This window comes from Phaethon aethereus (assembly GCF_964289735.1).
Source record: "Phaethon aethereus genome assembly, chromosome: 3".
Classification (NCBI taxonomy): domain Eukaryota; kingdom Metazoa; phylum Chordata; class Aves; order Phaethontiformes; family Phaethontidae; genus Phaethon; species Phaethon aethereus.
In genome coordinates, this window is record NC_138576.1 from 39,338,362 (window position 1) to 39,349,673 (window position 11,312).

General features: G+C 48.1%; 1 protein-coding gene across 1 annotated transcript; it reads left to right on the forward strand.

Annotated features, from left to right (window-relative positions):
* Positions 1-9,310: 9,310 nt before the first annotated feature.
* TPBG (trophoblast glycoprotein) lies at positions 9,311-10,760 on the forward strand (the record flags this gene model as incomplete). Its single annotated transcript, XM_081997837.1, has 1 exon — positions 9,311-10,760. The coding sequence occupies exon 1, from the start codon at positions 9,639-9,641 to the stop codon at positions 10,758-10,760; it is 1,122 nt and encodes a 373-aa protein (XP_081853963.1). The 5' UTR covers positions 9,311-9,638.
* Between the last annotated feature and the right edge of the window lie 552 nt (positions 10,761-11,312).

Here is an 11,312-nt window from a genome sequence, read left to right on the forward strand (position 1 = left end):
TAAAGAGCATCCCAATCTATCAGCTGGGCAGCCCCTGCCTGCCACCTTGACTCCAGACTGTTCATGTTCTGCGCCATAATACCGGTCAGGCCTGAGAAGGGAGAGCAATCCTGCAGGTATCACTGTTTTAGCTCATCATTCCCCAGATCCTGGGGCCGATTTTCCTCAAGATTTCATACTGGATTCATCTGCCCATTTCTCCCACAGCTTTTGACAGCTGTAAGAGTTCTGCTGGCTTTACCAGGAAAAGGAACCTAGTTGATCAGGAAAGCAGAAGTAATATAACTCTGACATATGGGGAAAAGGAAACCTTGTGTCAAGCAGTCATGGGAAGAGTAAGGAAAGCCCAAATGAGTCACAGACACAAAGCTCTCAGATTCACATTGCTGAAACTGTGGTTATTTGAATATACTGCTATGTCTTCTGCATTACTTAGATGTTATTTAACTATCTCGATCACTTCAGAGGGACTGGTGGCCCCATACAGCCCCCATGATAGCTCCCACCATTCACTTCCTCCTCAAATACCTGCTCCACGGAGCAACCCAAGCAAGTCAGTCATCTACAAACAGCATTTGCACCACCCGGATTGTTCAGCTGTGCCCGGGCAGTTCTAGGACAGCCATAGCCGCTGAAACGGGTACATTTATTACATACAGATAGAAATTTAGGCTTTTTTCTCACCATAATAAAGTTTAAATCTCAGACAAACTGTCAATTATTTTTAGGACCTCTAAAGATCCCAGCGGTTTTTTTGGTTTTGTTTTTTTCCCTGCAGTTTTGGGGCTTGTTGGGGGTATTTTGTTGCTGGCGTCGCTCCCCCGTCCCCCGAAACGCTCTCCCTGGACAGACGGGTCAGGGCAGCGCCGGCCTCGCCGTCGCCTCCACGCCACGACCCGCCGGGGCCCGCGGAGAGCCTCCCACCCCCGCCTCCTCTCCGCACGCGGGCCCGGGGCCGCACCGGGCGCCCCCCGCCCTGAAACCCCCCGGGGATTTCCCAATCCTGCCGGCCTGCGCGCGTCCATCGGGGAAACTGCGGAAAGCGGCACCCAGCAGCCAGGCTCCGGCCCCGGCCCCGGCGGGAGGCGCAGGTACGGCACTGCCGAGGCAGGGCGGGCGGCGCGGGGCTCTGGCAGCGCTCGCCGCCGCCGCCGGTTCTCCCCTCGCGGGGCGGCCGGGAGCGGCTCGGGGCGGCGGCAGCCGCGCTGAGGGGAGCTCCGCGCTGAGGGGAGCTCCGCGCTCCGCAGCCCCGCTCGGCGGCAAGGTGAGCCTCCGCCGGCAGCACCACCTGGGCCGTGGGGCGAGGGGTGGGGCGGGGGGGCGAGCGGACCCTGCCGGCGGGCTCCCGGTCGCAGCCGCCCAGCGGCGGCGGAGCAGGGGAGCGGAGGCGGCGGGCGGGAGCCGGGCGGGGCGCGGCTGGCGGCGGGGCCGCCCCTCGGGGCAGGCGCGGCCGGTAGCTCCCCCCGGCCGGGGCGGCGGTTGGTTTCTCCTGTCAGCGGAGGCAGGGCCAGGCGCGGCGAGGGTGGGCGCGGAGTTGGCGGCGCGGCCGGGGCAGTCGGCGGCTCGCTCCGGTGGAGTTTGCTCCCAACGCGGGGCGGGAGGTGAGGGACGGGGACCGGGCGGGGTTCGGCTCGGCTCGGCTCGGCTCCGCAGTTGGGTTTTGCGGGTCGGAGTTTGCACCGGTCGTAGCGCGGAGCGGAGGGGAGAGCTGCGGGGCGGGGGTGGCAGGCGCGGGGCTGCGGGAGGCGGTTGGGGGTGAAACAAGGATTTGGGACAATTATAAGAAGGTTTTAGCACGTGTAATTAATCAAATGTAAGCTTTGTTAATTTCCTTTTGTAATTGTATGCGAGGATTGTGTAAGATAAACGTACCGTGGAGAACTTCCTATATCTTGTGGTTGATCTTAACCAAGCAACTGGCAAGAACCTGTACAAAGTTAAAACACAAGTAGAAACGGAGAAGACAGGTGGAGAGGACCTATAGGAGAAGAGTTACAAGCAAGAACTGAGAAATTAATGAGTACAGAGAAGATACCTTAACCTTGAGAACAGAAACATCCTGGCAGGAGTGCTCAAACAAGGACGATGAGCAAGAATCTCTTGGCTGTACAACAGAAGGGGCAAACATCCAAGGAGAAGAAACTATCCTCAGGAAATCCGTGACCATAAAAGGGAAAAAGGAGTAAGGGTCTAACTCCCCAAACGACCACTGGTGACCACCTGAGACCCCCGCGCATGCGTAGTGTAGTTTTGCAACGCCAGCATTATGTAAATGTAGTAGATAGGCAGGGAGGTGGACATTTCTCGGAAATACCATGAATATGCTAACAATTGTAATGAATATGAATGTATGTACTCTATACAATTCAGATGCTGATAACACGAGACACGCATGTTAGGAGGAGATATCCCCCATGCGTCCAGCACTGTAATAAAGATGTCTGCTTAATAACACTTTGATGTTATTGAGTTTGAATTTCTTTGAATCATTTGGCGACCCAGATGGGACCTCCTCTGTTTGGCTGCGGGACCCGATGACTCTGGGACTCTCTTGGGTACCCCCGGAGATCTTTTCCGGAGAGACTCCTGGTCTCAGTCGGATCACTGTGGGAACAGACAAAGACCCTCTGGTAAGAAGACATCTTTAAATCTTGAGTTTGGTGAAACAATCGATCGGATTTGGGGACCATTCATAAGGCGTCAAGCGAATCATGCGGGTCAGTGTATACCAGGTTGCTAGCACCTTACAGGTATACATTTGGTTATTTGGGTTTTGTATTTGGTATTAAGGGACTGAAGTTCCTGTTTGTAGGGGATTACAACCCCATTTGGAAAGGGATTTATGTCCCCTTTGGTTTAGGGGTTCAGTCCTCATTTGGAAACAGATTTGGTAAACTGTAGTTTGAGTTTCAGTTATCATATCTTGGATATCGATTATGGGTTTATCACTTATCAGATTTTGTTATTAATGGTAAAATTTGCATCGGATATGGGAGGGTCACAGAGTGGCGGAATTCTGAAGAAGAGTCCATTGGGATGTGTTTTACAACATTGGAAACTTCTGGGAGGAGTGCCAGGAGGAAGTATTGATAGAAAAAGTTAATTAAATATTTTAATCAGTGGTGGCCTCCCTATAAGTTAGATGATGGAGAGAAATGGCCCTTTAATGGGACGTTAAAATCTAATACATTGTTAAAACTAACGTTGTTCCTTCGGAGAGAAGGAAAATGGGATGAAGTAGTTTATGCTGATATGTTCTTCACATTGCGAAACCATCCAGAATGGCAGAGAGATTGTAGAATTAATATACCCCCTTCGGAGCCCTTTGTCCTGGCTCTGGAGAAAGAAAAAGGGAAAGAACTGGGAAAACTGAAGCGCTGTTGTTCAGTGTGTAGTATAGGACAAAGATGTCTTAAGTTAAAAGAAAAGGGAGAGTCAGAGGAAAGACTGGAAGATTATATTACACCACCACTGGCTTCGGTGCTGGTCTCTCTCTCCCCTTTATGAGACGCAGATACTTCTGATGAAGAATCTGCATCTGCATCTGAAAGCACCGCCTCGGGATCTGTGACCTGAAGCAGAGTTCAACCAACAATACAAGCTCCCCTCAGACAGGCTATGGGACCTGAAGGACCAACATGAATTAAGGTCCCTTTTTCAGTGAATGATTTGGATATGTGGAAGGAGATAGTGAAAAATTATAGGGACGACCCAACAGGGGTAGCTAAAAGATTTGAGTTAATAGTCAAGAATCAGGACCCTGACTGGAAAGATACAGGTTTGGTGCTAGATGCAATGATACAGAAAAACAGTTAGTGGTTAAAACTGCTCAGACACATGTAGAAGCTCTTATTGATGCAGGGACATATACTGGTGGGGTGGATAATCATGTCCCTCTTACTGATCCGAGCTGGGACCCCAATGATCGAATGGAATATAAACAACTGAAATCGTATCAGAAATTGATAAAATTTGGGCTTGAAAATGGGGTTCCAAGGTCAGTAAATTGGTCAAAATTGTATGAAGTAAAGCGAGGTCAGGATGAAACCCCCTCAGATTTTCTGGAAGGACTAAGGGAAGCCATGCGTAAAAGTACCACCTTGGATCCTACCTCAGATGTGGGACGACAACAATCAGTTTCATTGTTTTTAGGAGAGTCATCAGAGGATATAAGGAGAAAGCTTCAAAAATTAAAAGAGCCAGATGTAAGAGATTTGGAGAAACTAGTAGAGGAAGCTTGGAGAGTATACAGGAATAGAGAAAATACTGAAAAGCAGAGATTAGGCAAAACAATTGCAACAGCTACCGTGGCAGCTTTGAACCATCAGACTCAGGGTAATCAAAGAGTCATCAGAGGAAGAGCTCGAGGAGGATCTAGTAGAGGTCGCATGGGAAATTTCCGAGCACCTTTGGGAAAGGATCAGTGTGCATATTGCAAGGAACAGGGACATTGGAGAGTGTCCCAGCTTGCCGGGAAATAAGCCGTCCACTACGACAGCAGAAGTGGAGTGATGGGGACCTGGGGAATCTACCCTAGCAGATCGCTGGTTAAGTTAAAGCTAGAGGAAAAGGAGAAGGAGGTGGAATTCTTAGTAGATACGGGAGCCTCATATTCTGTTCTAAATCAGCATCTAATTCCTGTGCATAGAGAATTTGTAAGTGTGGTAAGTGCCACAGGTCAACAAGAAAAAGCCTTTTTCCTGCAACCACTTTATAAGTGAGGGAAACATATTGGAACTCATAGGTTTTTGTATATGGCTAGGTCTCCTAAACCACTTTTAGGAAGGGATTTTTTAGAACAACTGGAAGCCAAAATATTTTTTGAAAAGGAAAGATCAAATTTAAAATTAAAGAAGACCAGTTGATAGAAATTTTAAGTTTAGCCTTGATTCAGGCAAAAGAAAAGAACCAAATACCCCAGGAGATTTTGGATCAGGTTCTTCCAGGAGTATGGGCATCTGGAGTCCCTGGAAGGGCTCAAAATGCCGCTCTGGTAGAAATTAAACTAAAGCCCTGGGCAAGACCAGTTTGAATCAAACAATATCCCCTAAAAAGGGAAAATAAGGAAGGAATAAAAGAAATAATTAATGACTTTTTGCAATTTGGGTTATTGGTAGAGTATGAATCCAAGTATAATACTCCTATTTTGCCAGTGAAAAAGCCAGATGGGAAGAATTACCGTTTAGTGAAAGATTTAAGAGCCATAAATAATATAGTTGAGAATCTACATCCTGTTGTGGCAGATCCATATATGCTACTAACAAAGCTAAAGGAAAACCAAAACTGGTTTACCGTTTTGGCTTTAAAGGATGCCTTTTTCTGTTTACCACTTGCCAAAGAGAGCCAGAAAATTTTTGCCTTTGAATGGGAAAGCCCTGATACCAGGAGAAGAACCCAGTTAACTTGGACAGTGTTACCACAAGGGTTCAAAAACAGCCCGACAATTTTTGGGAACCAATTAGCTCAGGAACTTGAAGGATGGATTCCACTACCTCCAAATGGGACATTATTGCAATATATGGATGATTTATTGATTGCTACAATAACTAAAGAAGAACGTATCCAATGGACTGTTAGTTTGCTGAATTTCCTGGGACTGAGTGGCTACAGAGGATCTCAACAGAAAGCCCAGCTGATCCAGACACACAAGTAACCTACCTTGGATACAGGATTTCAGAAGGATGATGAGAACTAGGAACGGAATGAAAGGAAGCCATCTGCCAGACACCGAAGCCAACTACAGTAAAGGAATTGCGGACCTTCCTTGGAATGACAGGTTGGTGCAGATTATGGATTTATAATTACGGGATATTGGTGAAACCCTTGGATGACTTGTTGACAGGAAGCCCTTCACAGTTGGTTTGGACTGGGGAGGAGGAAAAAGCCTTTACATTATTAAAGACTGAATTAATGAATTAACTAGCCCTCGGACTTCCCAATGTGTCCAAACCATTTTGGCTCTTTTCCCATGAAAAGCAAGGCAGTGCTTTGGGCATATTGACACAGCGATCGCACCGTACAAGCGGGCAGTTGCATACTTCTCTAAACAGTTAGATGAAGTAAGCAAAGGTTGGCCCAGCTGTTTGAGAGCCGTAGCAGCAGTAGTGCGCAACATTGAAGAAGCCCGCAAATTTACCATGGGCCAGAACATAAGCATGTTGGTGTCACACACAGTTTCAGCAGTGCTGGAACAGAAGGGAGCACATGGGTTATCACCCTCTCGGTTCCTGAAATATCAAGCCCTTTTAGCTGAACAGGACGATGTCAACATAGTAACAACGAATATTGTGAATCCAGCATCTTTTCTCAATAGCAAAGTCACCAAGTCAGTAGTCCATGATTGTCTGGAGGCAATGGAAGCTGTTTACTCCAGTCAACCTGACTGGAGTAAGGAAAGAAAGGAAGAACCGCTGGAGGATGCTGAAGATAATTTGTTCACTGATGGAAGCAGTTTTGTGAGGCAAGGAACTTCGTAAGGCCGGTTACACGGTGACCACTACTTGTAAGGTAATTGAAGCTAATCCTTTACCTGCAGGAACATCGGCTCAGAAGGCAGAGATTATTGCTGTAATCTGAGCACTGGCAATTTCAAAGGGAAAAAGGGTCAACATATGGACAGACTCCAAATATGCCTTTGGAGAGATACTTGCTCATGGAGCTATTTGGAAAGAAAGAGGGCTGCTGACTGCTCAAGGAAAGCAAGAGAAACATGCTAGGGAAATCTTACACTTGTTGAATGCCGTGCAACTAGCGAAGAAAGTTGCAATTATGCATTGTAGGGGACAGCAAAAGGGTAACACTGATCCAGAGGTTGGAAACAAACTGGTGGATTATGAGGCCAAACTGGCGGCGGAACGGACAGAAATTGTAAAAACTTTGTCTTTGATCCCAGAGGGTAAATTCAGTGTAATAGAAAATGAAAAATTAGAATACTCTAAAGAAGATAAAGCTATGATAAGTGATCTAGGAGGAAAGAAAGATCAACAAAGAGGAATATATTCAATACCATCTGGTAGAATAATAGTGCCTTATAATATTTTATGGAAAATCCTACAGGAAGAACATAATAAAACTCATTGGGAAGCAGATACATTATATAAATATTTAAATAAAAAAAAATAGCGAGTCAAAATTTATATACTACCATGAAACAGGTCACCCAGAGGTGTGAAACATGTTTGAAAAACAATTTGAATACCGCGTGTAAGATACAAGTTGGGATTATTGGAAAGGGAAATGTGCCTGGACAACAATGCCAAATAGACTTTTCTGAACTCCCAAGAAAGGCGGGGGGTGGGGGGGTGTTCGGTATTTGTTAGTATTAACAGATACCTTTTCAGGCTGGCCAGAAGCTTTCCCTTGTAGGACTAATAAGGCTAGAGAAGTGACACGAGTACTTTTGAATGAAATCATTCCCAGATTTGGAGTACCAGCAGTAATATCTTCTGATAGGGGTACTCATTTTTGTGCGCAGATAGTGCAACAAGTTAGTAAGTTTTTAGGGATTGACTGGCAACTACATACTCCATACTGATCTCAGGCAAGTAGGCAAGTTGAGAAAATGAATCACTTAATTAAACAACAGCTAGCTAAAATTAGTCAAGAAGCAAATCTATATTGGTACCAAGCGCTCCCACTAGCCCTATTATGAATCAGGGTAAAACCAAGAACTAAAGAGAATTTAAGTCTATTTGGAATTTTGCTTGGGAGGCTGTACCAATCCCAATACCAAGGGGAAGATCTCACCCAGTTAGGCAAAAATAATCTACAGAAATGTATAATAATATTAGGAAAACAACTTAATGAGGTAAACAAGATAGCTTTAGGAACCAGATCTAGAGGTCTGGATTATCCCATTCATCCTTTTAAGCCGGGAGACTGGGTTTATATTAAGGCTTTTACAGGTGAACCCTTGGAAGAGAAGTGAAACAGACCCTTCCAAGTGCTGCTAACAACCTTTACTGCTATCAAGATTAAAGAGCAATCGGTGTGGATTCACTATTCAAGGATCAAGAAGGCTTCCCCTCCATGGGTGATAGAACAACATGATTCATTGAAGCTAAAGATAAAATGACAAAATGTATAAATATGTTGTGTTTATTGTAAATTTGATAACCATGAGTCTAATCTGTGAAATGATTTACTGGGATCAGAATTTACATCTGATGCTGTCCCAGAGTGTTACTCCAATTCTAAACAAGAGTGATTGTTGGATATGTATTCAAATGCCTAGAGATTCTAGCCAGACATTATCTCTAATAGGAGTTCCCGTTCTGGTTAACATCTCTCTATTTAATAACCCCCACTATGGCGTAGGTCATGATAAGAATACCTGGGAACAAATTGAATTACCAGTCGCTATCATAAATCTTTATTCCAATTCTTCTGTTTGTATGTATGGTCCAGGAAACGATTCCATCTCCTCGTACGATTTAAAGTCAGGAGACGATGGATGTGATGATTGTACATATAACTGAACCACTAGGTTTATAGGCTGTTTTCCTGGTTGTAATAGAATGGAATCATACTGGAGACCAACAACATCCCATGTATCTAATTTTTCTGGACTGCTGGTCCCTGAAGGAACAGGATGGTTTTGGCTATGTAATGATACAGCTAGGAAAATTCTACATCCAGATTGGCAGGGAGCATGTGCCTTAGGGGCCTTGGCTCCTAATATGACTGTGGTAGATAAATTACATCAGCAAAAAGAATGGATCAGAACTTTGCTAAGGCGAGCAATCAGGTCTCACAATGCAATTGCAGACAGGCCCACAAAATATCATAGTTTTGTAAGATGGTTCCTCCCATGTCTTGGTGTGAGCGAATTGGAAAAAACTTTAGTGAACATTTCAGCAGTAATAGAAATAATAGAGAATAGGACAATAGATGCAATACAAGCCCTACAGAAGGAGGATTCTAGCCTACCGCAGATGGTACGTCAAAACCGAATGGCATTGGATTTACTGTTGGCCTCACAGGGAGGTGTTTGTACCGTTGTAAACACTAGTTGTTGCATGTATGTGGATCAACATGGTAGAATAGCTACTGATTTGGAAGACATTTGGAAACAGACTAAGGTCTTACATAGGGTGACTTTAGACGATACCTCCTGAGGATTTGAAGAAGTTTGGAACAAATTAACCTCTTGGTTACCAAATTTTACGTGGATTAAAGACTGTTTGTACTCAGTTGGCAGCCTATTCATTTTGTGTACTTGCTGTATAATTCGGTGTTCAATATGGTGTTGTCAGAAGAATGTGGATGATTATGAATTTCTTCGAATCAGGGAAAACTTGTTCCCCGACGGGTTCCCCCGCGGTGGCCCGGGGCCGCTCGGGCGAGCCAGGTGGCGGGGCCGGGAGGCGAGGCGCGGGGCCGGGGGAAGGCGGGGTGGGCGCGGGCGAGCGGAGCCGCGCCGCCCCGCCGCTGCCCTCTCCCTTTCCTCCCTGCCGCAGGTCTCGCTGCGGGAAGCCGAGCGGAGCCGAGCCCTGGAGGGGAAGCGCCTAACCCCGGAGAAGGGGCTGTCCGGAGCGGGCAGCGCCCCGGCGGGAGCCGCCCCCGCCCCGTCTCGCCGCGCCGCCCAGAGCCGAAGGCGCCCGGAGGGGAAAGTTGTGTGCGGGGCCGGGCCGGGCGCGATGCCGGGGCGCGGCGCGCTCTGCCTGGGGCTGCTGCTGGACGTCCTGCTGGTCTGCGGCTCGGCGCAGCAGCCCGGCAGCTGCCCGGCCCTCTGCGAGTGCTCCGAGGCGGCCAAGACGGTGAAGTGCGTGAACGTGACGGCGGTGCCGTCCGACCTGCCGTCCTACGTGCGCGACCTCTTCATCACCGGCAACCGCCTGGCCCGCCTGCCGGCCGGCGCCTTCCCCGCCCAGCGCCTGCCCGACCTCGGCGCCCTCAACCTCAGTGGCAACCAGCTGCGGGCCCTGGAGGCCGGCGCCCTGGCGTCTCTGCCCGCCCTGCGGCGGCTGGACCTCAGCGGCAACCCCCTGGTTTCCCTCAGCCCGCAAGCCTTCGGGGAGGGCAGCAGCCCGCTGGAGGAGCTGTCCCTCCGCGGAGCCCTGCGCGACCACGGCGTCCTCCTCAGCCTGGCCGCCGTGCTGCAGTCCGGGGCCCTGCGCAACCTCAGCCGCCTGGAGCTGGCCGACAACGGGCTGCTGCTGCTGCCCGCCGGCATGTTCACAGCCCTGCCCGCCCTGCAGCAGCTGGATCTTAGCAACAACTCCCTGGTGGGCTTGCGAAACGTCTCCTTCCAGGGGCTGGGACAGCTGCAGAGCCTCAATCTCAGCGACAACTCCCTGGGCGTGCTGAGGAATGGCACCCTGGCCCAGTTCCGTGGCCTGCCCGCCCTGCGGCACATCGGCCTGGGCCGCAACGCCTGGGTCTGCGACTGTGCCATCGAGGACCTGGTGGCCTGGCTCAAGGAGAGCAACCAGGTGGAGGACAAAGAAGCCCTGACCTGTGCCTACCCTGACAAGATGCTGGGCAAAGCCCTGCTGAAGATCAACAGCTCGGACCTGAACTGCTCCATGCCCATAATCCTGCCTTCCCAGCTACAGACTTCGTATGTCTTCCTAGGTATAGTCTTGGCTCTCATCGGGGCCATTTTCCTCCTGGTTTTGTACTTGAACCGAAAAGGAATCAAAAAGTGGATGCACAACATCAGAGATGCCTGTAGGGATCACATGGAGGGCTACCACTACAGATATGAGATCAATGCCGACCCCAGGTTAACAAATCTCAGCTCCAACTCAGATGTCTGACGAAGTGCCGCAGACGTGGGGCAGCATGCAGTAGCTATGCATGAAAAGTAGACTTAACACTTTACCCTCATGCTTGCTTCACTCTCCCCAGAGAAATCTCAGACGTGCTTGTAACATGAGGGGGATATGCCTCCCTCTGACATCAAGTTCAATTTTGTTTTGAGACACTGGGCAGCTGCGAATGGCGTTGGGCTGTATGTAGGAAACTAGCTGCTACTTCTTTTCCTCTTTACTTGTCTGTGTTTGTGAGAGATTTTTTTCAAGATCTCAAAAGAAGACAAAAGGATTCTCTCTGATTCTCCAAAGCCACCAGAGTTTGTAAAAAATTTGCCAATGCAGACACCATTCAACAAAAGCTGCCTCAACTTTTGGGGAAAAAAAAATGTTATGTTCCTCTGTGCCAATTTTGATCTTGTATATCCGAACTATGATGACAATGATTCAATTTCACGGACTACCTTGAGATTTAAAAAAACCAAAAACTCCTTTTAACAACTCCTCTGTTACGAAGAAGGAAATCAAATAGTGAGCATGCACAAATACTTTATAGTT